We start from the raw sequence: 12,712 nt of genomic DNA, 5'->3' as shown, positions 1-12,712 counted from the left end.
TGTGGCTATTATTGGGCAGCCAATGTGGCGATGATCCGAAAGTGGGTAATGGAGGGAGAGGGGACGGCGTGGAAGAGGCTAGAGATGGTGTCCTGTGTGGGCATGAGCCTGAGGGCGCTGGTCACGGCACCGCTGCCGCTCTCGCCGACAAGGTACACCACGAGTCCGGTGGTGGCGGCGACACTGAAGATCTGGGGGCAGTGGAGGCGACATAGGGGCGAGGTGGGAGCCTTGGTTTGGTCCCCAATTCGGGAGAATCATCGGTTCGTCCCGGGAAGGATGGATGGGGGGTTTCGGAGCTGGCATCGGGCAGGGATCAGAAGAATGGGGGACCTGTTCATCGATGGGACGTCTGCGAGCCATGGGGCGCTGGAGGAGAAGTTTGGGCTACCCCCGGGAAACGCTTTCAGGTACATGCAAGTGAGGGCGTATGTGAGACGGCAGGTGAGTGAATTCCCGCTGCTTCCGGCACGTGGGATTCAGGACAGGGTGATTTCGGGTGTATGGGTTGGAGAAGGCAAGGTTTCGGCGATTTACCAGGAGCTGCAGGAAGAGGAGGAGGCCTCGGTGGAGGAGTTAAAGGGCAAGTGGGAGGAGGAGCTTGGGGAGGAGATAGATGAGGGTCTGTGGGCTGATGCCCTGAGTAGGGTTAATTCTTCCTCCTCTTGCGGCAGGCTCAGCCTAGTACAGTTTAAAGTTACTCACTGAGCGCACATGACAGCGGCGAGGTTGAGTAGGTTCTGTGGGGTGGAGGACAGATGTGGGAGGTGCTCGGGGAGCCCAGCAAATCACGTCCATATGTTCTGGTCGTGCCCGGCGCTTGATGGGTTTTGTAGAGGTTTTGCGAGGACCATGTCCAAGGTGGTGAACGCCCGGGTCAAGCCGAGCTGGGGATTGGCATTATTTGGGGTATCGGACAAACCGGGTGTGCAGGAGGCGAAAGAGGCCGGTATTCTGGCCTTTGCGTCCCTGGTAGCCCGGCGGAGATTTTGTTACTGTGGAAGCTTGGACCAACGACATGGTAGGGTTCATCAAGCTGGAGAGGATAAAGTTTGCCTTGCGAGGGTCTGTGCAGGGGTTCTTCAGGCGGTGGCAACCGTTCCTAGACTATCTCGCGGGGCGTTAGGAGGAGGTCAGCAGCAGCAGCAGCCCAGATGCATAGATGATACACATATAAGCCAGCTACTTTGGCTGTTAACATGAAACAAAACATAAAGAGCTTTCATGAACATATATATAGCATGTTATAATCTCAAGACCTTCACCTCTAAGATACTCCTTCAAAGTGAAGCCGTTTCTTACATAGCAACGTCACTTGATGCAAGGTGCAAGCAAGATGTCTGACCCGTTATTATTTTGTTCTATTGGAAAATCTTTGCATTTCTTGCCATGGTGGTCTTGATATAAATCTACACAAATAGGTGGAGCATAAATTTAATGGGATGGATTTTGCCTCAGGCTTTGAGACCATTATGATGGGACCATACCTGCTGGCAGTGAGACTACAATCTTCCCAGAGGTGGCTCCTAATTGGCCGCTCCCAGCTCACTGTTCAAAGAAGGACAGCGGGTAGACTCCCAATCAAGAGCTGGCAGCTCTGGAGCCTTGGCCGGCCCACTGGGAGAGATGGGCATGCTGGGGCAGGTTGAGGCATGCAATGATGCCCAATTATAGATGTGCCTACGAAGACATTCAGTTTCATTAAAAACTGATCAACTTTCAAAGCCATTTGTACTCCTCCGAGCGGAGGGGGAATCCCACTGGCTGGCTGGATTGCCTCTGCTGCCCATGAATGTCTCATTGGGGCATGCAACCTCTGGCTCGAACAGCCCCCCAGCCTGTTGCAGAAAGGCCACCTCTGCTGCTGGCAACTTCTACACACAGTGGCGTGGGGGTGGAAGGGGTGCTCTTCTGCCATCAGAATGCCAGTGTGGCCACAAAATCACCTCTAACAAACTCTGTACAGTGGGCAGCCTGTCAATTTGCCAGGCCACTCCTGGGAAAGCTCCCCAGCATCAGAAATCTCAGCTCCCCTGTTTTCCACCCTTTGCCCCACCATCCATGAGCCATATTTGGCCTCCAAGGCCTAGCAATCTTGTCCTTTCAGAACAAGCAACTTAATTTTCACATTTCTCTGGTTTATTAGGTTTATTTTTGTGTCTGGAGTTTTGGAATGGATTGATTTTTGTCCTGTTTCCACATTAATAGGTAAATTCAGAATACACTGTAACCTCTCCAGTCTGGAATGTTTGGGACCAGTCAGTTCTGAATTTTGGAATATTCTGGATTATAGAATGACATTAGTTTGCCAATCCACAAGTGTTTGAACTGAAAAGCACTATGTAAATATTTAACAGAAATATAAAACAGTAATAAAACATTATAAAGCAGTAATAAAAATAGTTTTACTTATCCAAATAATGTGTCTTCCATGTTTCTGCTCCCAAAGTATCGTAATGAAATGATGACGTCAAGCAAACAGGTGATTCCATGTTCGGCTTTATTTTACCAATAGTTGAAAAGGGTGCAGAAGGAATTTGCAGATCATCAATCGCAAATGTTGCTAATTCTGGGTCTTGTGCTTCATCCAGTGTGTTGGTTGATGGAATTGGGCTTGGTGATGTTGATGGTGTGCATTGCACAGGATTTCCCAACCCACCATCTTGATTTATTGCAGCGCCAGAACAGATAAGTGGCGAATCCATGAGTTGCTTGGGTCTGCTCAAAGAAATTCCAGACAACTGGTGTTTCCGAGAAACAGATTTCCGGACTGGGGAGGTTACAGTGTATAAAGGTTAGAAATTTGAGATATAGGTAAATTGCAAAGTTGGATTTCTAAGGATCTTGCATTTACAGCAATAAACCTCTAATAAAGCAAAGTATGTGTATCTATAGCTGTATTTGCAGCTGCAAGCTTGTCAACAGGGTGGCTGCAGTGTGTCTCGTGCAACTTGAATTGCTTGAAATCCCTCTGTGGTCCTCCTTTTATCCTTCCATATCGGAGGCTTCCCAATGCGAAGCCCAATGTTCCCCAATTGTTATTGGCAAAACAAATGGTCGCACCACAACAATTGCCATGATGATTCCTGGGAACAACAAAAAGGCAGAAAAATAGCCCAAAAATGTTCTGAAAATTGTTCAGACACCGCTCTTGAAATACATTTCCCAATGTGCCTCTGCCGTTTGGGCATCCATTTTCAAAGAGCAATACAGCACAGGAACAGGCCCTTCGGCCTTCCAAACCGTACCGGTCATGATACCACCCTTGGCCAAAACCCTCAGGACTTCCTTGTGCCGTATTCCTCTATATACCCATCCTATCCATGTATTTGTCAAGGTGCCTTTTGAACACCGTTAATGTATCTGCTTCCACAACCTCCCATGGCAGCGCGTTCCAGGCACTCACCACCCTCTGTGTAAGAAACCTGCCTTGCACATCTCCTCTACACTTTGCCCCACGGACCCTATGCCCCCTGGTGACTGACCCTATCCATGCCCCTCATAATCGTGGAGACCTCCATCAGGTCGCACTTCAACCTCCACCGTTTTATTGAAAACAGTCTGGGTCTATTCAGCCTCTCCGTGTAGCCAACATCCTGGCAACATCCTGGTAAACCGCCTCTGCACCCTCTCCAAAGCCTCCACGTCCTTTTCAATGGATTCGTATGTAAATCAGTAATAGATCTAAGTCAGATCATTAAGTCCTGATGCAATTGGGGGCGGCACGGTGGCACTGCTGCCTCACAGCTCCAGGGTCCCAGGTTTAATTCCAGCCTCGGGTGACTGTGTGGAGTTTGCTCTTTCTCTCCATGCCTGCGTGGGTTTCCTCCAGGTGCTCCAGTTTCCTCCCACAGTCCAAAGAACTGCAGGTTAGGTGGATTGGCCATGATAAATTGCCCCTTAGTTTCCAAAAGGTTAGGTGGAGTTACTGGGTTATGGGGAAAGGGTGGAGGCATAGGGTGCTCTTTCCGAGGGCCGGTGCAGACCCGATGGCCCAAATAGCCTCCTTCGGCACTGTAAATTCTATGATTCTATGAATCCAGAACAAGGATTACATAATAATAACCTTTATTAGTGTTACAAGTCGGCTTACATTAACACTGCCATGAGGTTACTGTGAAAATCCCCTAGTCACCACACTCTGGCGCCTATTCAGGTACACTGAGGGAGAATTCAGAATGTACAATTCACCTAACAATCAAGTCTTTCGTGTGATGCATTTAATGGGCAGAAAGTTAGCTTTTGCAAATAATTGCCCAATTTTCTGATTGGACTTAACTAATTCATCCACCTGTTTATCAAGCGAACGCAATCAGAAAATCTAGACTGCTGTATCGTGATTGAGCAAGGCTCGAAGTAAGGAATTCATTGGATAAAGCTGAACCAGACTGAATGCAATCTCTGTTAGAATTGTCAGAGATCTCTTTACAGAGGAAAGTATTATCAGGGTTTTGATGAAATTGATGTGAACTGGTAGACACATCCAAGGTGTTAATCACAACTTGGCCACTCACTTCACCAGTCGGATCGGATAGCTGCAATACAAATATTCAATTCTATGCGTTGCAGCACTTGCACTTTGGGCTGGATCCTCTGCTCTGGATGCTCCCGTCACCGGAGACTCGCAACTGGGGCTGGATTTTCTGCCCCGTTGCACCACATTACTGTTTTACCCCGCTGGTGGGGTACTCCGTTATGACGGCCGGTCAATGGGGATTCCCATTGTGGGGTTTACCCACGCCGTCGGGAAACCCCCGGGCTGCCGGCAAAATGGAGCATCCCGCCGACGGAGAATCCAGCCTCTGGTCTCCACTGATGCTAGCAGCAGCACCATGGTGCGATTCCTTCTCCTTTTCCATGCAAATTTATGATGGGTGGTTCTGTTGGGGGTCTCTGATGGGCCGTGTGGTCAGGTGGAGGAGCAAGATTTGCATTACGTGGGCCATACGATGAACTTTGAGGGGAACATCCATTATGCACTGACCCCCTTGACCCTGAGCAGGGTCCACCACATCAGGGCCAGGCTTGGGAAGACTAGCACCAATTCATACCCGTGCATCCCGGCTGAGAGGCTGCAGCATCACATGGGGCTGGAACCCGGGCTTCCTGCCTGTTAATTGAATGCAAATGGGTGCAATTGCTGCCAGCACGGGTAGCTTGTTGCTGCCGCCAGTGGTGGGGAGGGCAATCCCATTTTTGGGGCAACGCTCCATTCCCCAGATTGGGAAACCCGCTACCAGCAGTGGGCAATGGAGAATCTACCCCTTTTTGTTTAGGCCTCTGTGACTGAGTATGTTTAACAAGCTACTTTTTAAAATGCTGTTGTTTATCAGAATGTAATTACTTTTATATTTTGCTATTCATATCAATATTTGGCTTATATAATTAACAGATTATTGCGATTAAAGTAACCCCAAGGGATTGCATATAAATTGCACTTTATAAAATAAATAATTTACATAATTTATGTGCTGCGTTTTGTGTTTCATAGATGGAGGAGGAAGGGTGCTGAGTATGTGTGAAAATTAAATCAGTGCATTTTCAGATAAGGTCACCGGAGTAAACATTCAACAAGCAATGTTCCATTTGAATGGATCCAGCAAAGATTTAGTCAATTAGATGTTAGTAGTTCAAGGCACAGAATTAAATATTTGCTGCAGCCATCTGTTCAGCCTGGTAGAACTGAGTGCTCAATTTGTGACTAAAATCCCCAAATTGTTCTGAACTGGTAAACTCCATAAGGCATGCTGACAATGAACTGCTCAGCACCAAGACCTTAAACGCACAGTGTGAGGAGGCACCATTAATTTCAGGATTTATGGCAAAAATGTATATAAAGGAGTGCTCATAATAAAGTGGGTGATTTATATTTTAAACAAATTTAAATCGCATGTATGAAAGACTTTAAAATGTAAATGCAGCTCACATGTAAAACTCCTTTGAACATAGATTCATAGAATGCCCACAGTGCAGGAGGAGGCCATTTGGGCAATCGAGTCTGCACCGACCCTCTGAAAGAGTGCCCTACCTAGGCCCAAACCCCACACTATTCCCGTAACCCCACCTAGGGTCAATTTAGCAGAGCCAACCCACCTAACCTGCACCTCTTTGGAATGTGGGAGGAAAACAGAGCACCTGGAGGAAACCCACGCAGATACGGGGAGAAAGTACAAATTCTACAGTTACCCGAGGTTGGAATCAAATCCGGTCCCTGGCGCTGCAAGGCAGCAGTGCAGACCATTGTGCCACTGTGCCATCCTTGAACATCTCGTTCAAAATCCATATGTTTTAGAAAATAACTTTTTGTTTTATGAATTGAAGGGTTAAATGTAAGATAAATAGAAAACTACCCTGTGTTTATCTTACAAGGACCAAGTTGGAAGTTAATCAATTTAAATAATGGGTGACCCATCTCTGAATCTCTTGGTGGAACCAGTGAGTCTGGAGGGAGGACAACTATACCTATTAGGAAAATAAATTATTCATTTGTGTCACCGAATCAAAGAGTAGTGTTGGGGGAAAAAAATAATTTGTTTGCATTTCTGTTTGGGAACATCCCAAAACATTGTAATAGTGTGGGGCTCTGGGGCTTAGAAGGTTCTTTTATTTAATTTAGTTGCATTTGTTTGCTCACAAAGGGCTGTTTGCAGTTTTGATTTGGTGTAGACTGCAGTTCACTGGGTTGGACGAGCCAAAGGAGATGCATGTTCGTCAGGCCAGCAATTAAGGAAAGAAAATACTAACTGATGCACGATCAATTACTGCAAAGACGAGGTTAAAGCATAACTGAAGGCTTTAATAGACTAGAACTGTTCCCCAGCAGCTCAGGTACAGAATGAGGGCTGCTGGGACGGCACCGACTCTTATACCCCGCCTATCTAGGTGGAGCTACATACTATACAGCCAATGGTAAACCCCCAGGTTTGACCAATGGAACTTCAGCCTCTCGGGTGCTGCAATACCTGATAATACCACACAAACTTTATTATTCACGACTTCCGGTGGCGTGGGCAAGCAGGGCGGCCGCAATAACAAGAGCTCCCGCCGGTGGCCGCGATTCACGGAAATCCCCAAGTCCTCATGCACTCCCCAACTATCGTCGGCCTTTGGGGCCGCCATGAGCAGCCAGCGGGGCCAGTTTAAAAACCTGCGAAGAACCCCGCGCGGGTGTCGGGCGGCGGGGGCTGAGGCGCCGGGCCCGGCAGGTCAGAGCAGCGTGGGCGGAGCTACGAGGAGGCTGAGGCGGCAGGCCCGAGGTCAGGGCGCCATGTAGGGAGGGTGCTCCACGTCGGATGGCTCCCACCTAGGAAGAAGAAAGAAGATTGAAGCCTGGTCCCAGGTGAATGTAGAGGAGAAAGAAAGAAGATTTAAGGAAGTTTGGTGAAAGTTTTTTTTTCAAAAAAGAAGAATGTCAGATTGATGAAGGGCAGGAGGGTGAAGGGGGAGAGAGGAGAAAGGAAAGAGGATAAAATCCAATAAGCCGCTAAAGGATGCGAAAAGCAGCGTTGAAGAAAGGAGGAAACGCGGGTTCGCCGCCGAAGGAGAAGACGAGCAAAAGCAAAAGTGTTGACAGGATGCCAGAAGCCGAACTGCAAGGCGGGGCCGCACAACTTACAGTGGAGAAGATGACCGAGGTGATGGTGGTGGAGCTGGAAAAACGTTTGGTGAGGCACATGGAGATCCTGAGGAAAGAGATGACGATCGTGTTGAGGTCATTGTTGGAGGAGGCAATCGGCCCGATCAGGGTGGAGGTGGCAAAGGCATTGGCCGAGGTGAGAGAGCAGGGCGAGAAGATGAAGGAGGTGGAGGAGGCCGTGACACGACACAGCGACCAGGTCACCTCGATGGGGGACGAGCTGCGGAGGGTGGTGGAGGTTAACAGAGGGCTCCGAGCAAAGCTGGAAGACTTGGAAAACCGCTCAAGGCGGCACAATTTGAGAATTGTGGGCTTGCCCGAAGGGACAGAGGGCCCAAGGCCAACGCAATACTTCGCTAAGAAGTTGGCGGTGCTGATGGGGGAGGGTGAGAGCCCCACCCTGTACGAGCTAGACCGAGCTCATCGGTCATTAAGGCCGAAGCCCAAAGTGAACGAGCCGCCAAGGGCAGTAATTATCTGCTTCCGTAAGTTTTGCATGAAGGAGAAAGTATTAAGCTGGGCGAAGCAGGAGCGTGAGGTGCTGTGGGATGGTACTGCGGTTCGGATCTACCAGGACTGGACGGTGGAGTTGGCAAAAAGACGAGCGGCGTTTGGGCGAGTGAAGGCGGCTTTGTACAAGAAGGGGGTGCGATTTGGTGTGGTGTACCCGGCGAAGTTGAGAGTAACATATAACGCCAAAGACTTTTATTTTGAGACAGCGGAGGCGGCTGAGGCGTTCGTGAGGGCAGAAGGCTTGAGACAGACGTGAAGAGCGGAACTGGAAGTGAGACTGTGGACTGTGTTTGAGCGGCTGGAAAATGTACAAATGTTACAACTTTCTTTTTACTGATTTGTATTGAAATTTACTTCTCTTTTCATTGTTACAGAGTTCAAGTTAATGGCGTTCTGTGTTGCGACGGTTAAATGTTATGTTAGTGAATTGTAGGGGTTGGATTGTTGGGTTTGTTTTGGTGTTTCTTTCTCTGGGACTGGGCGGAAGGGGGCAAGAGGTCTTGGCGGAGGGAGCCACCCGCGCTAGCTAACTAAAGTCAGTGAACGGGGGTGAGGTGAGAGGAGGACTGCGGACGTTGGAGCCTGGATAGCAGGCTTCAATGGGCCTACGAGGCGAGCAAGAGGGGGTGGAGGGATGGATGTTGGGGGATGTTTTTGTAGGGGGGGTTCTTGGGAGGGGGGGAAGGGGATCGATGTTAACAATGGACAGGGGCGGGTCAGGCTTATGGGGCAGGGCCCGGTGGTATGGTGATGGTGGATAAGAAAGGTGGGGGGGGGGAGGTGAGAGACCCCTAGTAAGGATAGTCACGTGGAACGTGAGAGGGCTAGGAGGTCCGGTCAAGAGGTCAAGGGTGCTTGCACATCTTAAAAGTTTGAAAGCCGATGTAGCAATACTGCAGGAGACTCACTTGAGGGTGAAGGACCAGGTGAGACTTAAAAAGGGCTGGGTTAGCCAAGTGTTTCACTCCGGATTCGATGGAAGGGCTCGAGGGTAGCGGTGCTGGTCAGCAAAAGGGTACGCTTCCAGATGGAGAAGGTGGTGGCAGATCAGGGGGGTAGATATGTGATTGTGACAGGGGCACTGGAGGGGAGATTAGTGGCACTGTTAAGTGTATACGGTCCCAATTGGCACGCTGTGAGATTCGCGAGGAAGGTGTATGGGGCTATTCCCGACTTGGACATGCATGAGCTGATTGTGGGGGGGGGGGACTGGAACTTGGTGCAGGAGCCAAGGTTGGACAGATCACGGCCGCGCTCGCTGGTCCCATCAGGGGGGGCGAAGGCGCTGGCTGGGCTAATGGTGGAAATGGGAGGGGTGGACCCTTGGAGGTTCCTGCGCCCAAGGGAACGGGAGTATTCGTTTTTCTCAGCGGTCCATAAGGTATACCCATGGATTGACTTTTTTGTGGTGGGGAAGGCTTTGCTGGCTGGAGTCAAGGGGTCGGAATACTCTGCAATTGCAGTGACAGATCACGCTCCACATTGGGTGGATATGGTGCGAGAGAAGGGGGCAGCGCAGAGACCGCGGTGGAAACTGGATGTGGGGCTTTTGGGGAACCAAGTATTCTGTGAGAAAATTGAAAAGGTAATTAAGGAATATGTAGGTTTCAATTGTACGGGTGAGGTGTCCAAGGCAGTCGTCTGGGAGGCTCTAAAGGCGGTGGTGACAGGTGAGGTAATTTTGTTTAAGGCCAGGGTGGATAAAGAGGAGAGGTTGGAGGGGCAGAGGGTAATAGATGAGATGTTGGAGGTGGATAGGAGGTGTGCAGAGGATGGGGACCCGGCAAAGCTGGAAAAGAGGAAGGAACTACAGGCGAGCTTCGACTGACTGTCCACCAGGAAGGCGGTGCGCCAACTGAGACGAGCAAGGGGTGCAGTTTATGAACATGGAGATAAGGTATGTTAGCAGGTCAGCTCCGGAGGGAGGCAGCGGCAAGGGAAATTCTTCAGGTGAAGGATAGGGCAGGGAAGTTGGTGGCGGCCCCAGTGCTGATTAACAAGGTTTTTGAGGAGTTTTATGAGAGGTTGTACAAGTCAGAGCCACTCGGGGGAGACCGTGAGATGCAGGAATTTCTAGATGGGTTGGAGTACCCGAGGCTAGGGGAGGGGGACAGGGCTACATTAGAAGGAGCAGTAGTGGAGCAGGAGATAAAGGATGCGATTGGGAGGATGCAGTCGGGGAAGGTGGCAGGGCCGGATGGGTTTCCGGTGGAATATTATAAAAAATTTGAGGATAGGTTGGCACCCCTGATGGTGGGCTTGTTTGAGGAGGCGATAGGGAAGGGGGTGTTGCCGCAAACCTTGGGGCAGGCATCGATTTCCCTGTTACTAAAAAAAGATAAGGATCCGACGGAGTGTGGGTCGTATCGGCCCATATCACTTCTGAATGTGGACGTAAAAGTGTTGGCGAAGGTACTGGCGGGTAGGCTGGAGGAGTGCCTTCCGAAGGTGATAGGGGAGGATCAGACGGGGTTCGTGAAAGGGAGGCAGCTGTTTTCGAACATTAGGAGGGTTTTGAACATTGTTATGGCACCGGCAGAAAGAAAGGAAACAGAGGTAGTTGTGGCATTGGACGCCGAGAAGGCGTTTGATCGGGTAGAATGGGGGTACCTGATGGCAGTGCTGGAGCGGTTTGGGATTGGACCAAGGTTTGTGAACTGGGTAAAGCTATTATATAAGGAACCGAAGGCGAGTGTCCGCACAAATAATATCAGTTCGAGATACTTTTCTCTCCACCGTGGTACGAGACAGGGATGTCCTATGTCCCCCCTGCTGTTTGCACTTGCGATTGAGCCGTTGGCCATTGCATTGAGAAGTTCGGGAGCATGGAAAGGAATAGTGCGGGGGGGGGGGGGAATAGAGCATAGGGTGTCCTTATATGCCGACGACTTGCTGCTGTATGTGTCGGAGCCGAGTGCGTCGATAGGAGGAATATTGGAGCTACTGCGGGTATTTGGGTCTTTCTCGGGGTACAAGTTGAACCTGGACAAAAGTGAGTACTTTGTGGTGTCTCGGCCGGGGGTGGGGGCAGGGGTGGGGGGGCTGCCATTCCGTAGAGCGGGGACTTATTTTAGGTATCTGGGGGTGCAGGTTGCCCGGGGGTGGGTACGACATCACTAGTTTGGTGGGGAGAGTGAAAGCCGATCTGGCAAGGTGGGATGACCTTCCTCTGTCACTGGCGGGTCAGGTACAGGCGGTGAAAATGAATGTGTTGCCGCGATTCCTGTTTATTTTTCAATGCCTACCTATTTTCCTGCCAAAGTCTTTTTTCAGGGAGATTGAGGGAAGGATTACCTCATTCATATGGGGAGGGAAGGTGGCCAGAGTGAGAAAGGTGCTGCTACAGAGGGGAAGGCAGGCAGGGGGTTTGGGTCTCCCGAACCTGTTGTACTACTACTGGGCGGCGAATGTGGAGAAAGTACAGAGCTGGGTCAGAGGGGTTGATTCTCAGTGGGTCAGATGGAGGAGAGTTTGTGCAGGGGGTCGGGGCTGAAGGCACTTGCAACAGCGCAGCTCCCGATAGCTCCGGGGAAATATTCAGGGAGTCCGGTAATAATAGCTTCATTGAAAATCTGGAGGCAGTTTCGCCAACACTTCGGGTTGGGTTTAGGGTCAAGGGAAATGCCGATTCGGGGGAACCACAGATTTGAGCCAGGGAGGTGGGATGGAAGTTTTCGGAAATGGTAAGAGAAGGGGATTAAGACGCTAAAAGATTTGTTTCTTCAGGGTCGGTTTGCAGGATTGAGGGAGCTGGAAGCGAAGTATGGGCTAGAGCAGGGAGAAGTGTTTAGGTACATGCAGGTTCGGGATTTTGCCAGGAAGGAGATACAGAGCTTCCCAGAGGAACCGGCCTCCACATTGCTGGAGGAGGTGTTGACGACAAGGAGACTGGAGAAGGCGGCAGTGTCAGCGGTGTACGGAGATATTCTGGAAGAGGATAAGGCACCACTGGAAGGGATCAAAGCAAAGTGGGAGGAAGAGCTGGGAGAGGTTATAGAGGAGGGGGTCTGGTGTGAGGTGCTCTGGAGAGTGAATGCCTCCACCTCATGTGCGAGGTTGGGGCTGATACAGCTGAAGGTGGTATATAGAGTGCACATCACGAGGGTGAGGAGCCGATTTTTTTGAAGGAGTAGAGGATGTGTGTGAGCGTTGCGGGGAGGGGGGGGGGGGGGGCGCGAATCACGTTCATATGTTTTGGTCCTGTCCAAAGCTAGGGGAGTACTGGAAGGAGGTGTTTAGGGTAATTTCCAAGGTGGTGCGTGTGAAACTGGACCCGGGTCCCCAGGAGGCCATATTCGGGGTGTTGGACCAGCCAGGGGTGGAAACGGGAGCGGAGGCAGATATCATAGCCTTCGCCTCGTTGATCGCCCGAAGGCAGATCCTGCTGGGATGGGGAGCAGCCTCGCCACCCAGTGCCCTGGCATGGCGGGGGGACCTGTTGGAATACTTGACCCTTGAGAAGGTTAAGTTCGAACTGAGGGGAAGCTCGGAGGGGTTCTACAAGTCATGGGCACTATTTATTATGCACTTTCAAGAACTGGATAACATCGAACATTAGTTGGG

The 12,712-nt window shown here is 50.3% G+C and overlaps 1 protein-coding gene across 3 annotated transcripts in view; it reads right to left on the bottom strand.

Moving 5' to 3' along the window:
• The window catches only part of LOC140391460 (uncharacterized), an 89,282-nt gene that overhangs the window by 10,711 nt on the left and 65,859 nt on the right, over positions 1-12,712 (bottom strand). For all 3 annotated transcript variants that reach the window (XM_072475968.1, XM_072475970.1, XM_072475971.1), the window contains one exon: positions 2,410-3,086. In XM_072475968.1, coding sequence (XP_072332069.1) covers positions 2,410-2,705 — 296 coding nt within the window. In that variant the 5' untranslated portion in view covers positions 2,706-3,086. The remainder of the gene's footprint in view (positions 1-2,409; positions 3,087-12,712) is intronic.

The sequence above is a fragment of the Scyliorhinus torazame genome, chromosome 15 (assembly GCF_047496885.1).
Source record: "Scyliorhinus torazame isolate Kashiwa2021f chromosome 15, sScyTor2.1, whole genome shotgun sequence".
Taxonomy (NCBI): domain Eukaryota; kingdom Metazoa; phylum Chordata; class Chondrichthyes; order Carcharhiniformes; family Scyliorhinidae; genus Scyliorhinus; species Scyliorhinus torazame.
Note: the sequence above shows the minus strand (reverse complement) of the source record. Positions and strands in the feature narration are given on the sequence as shown.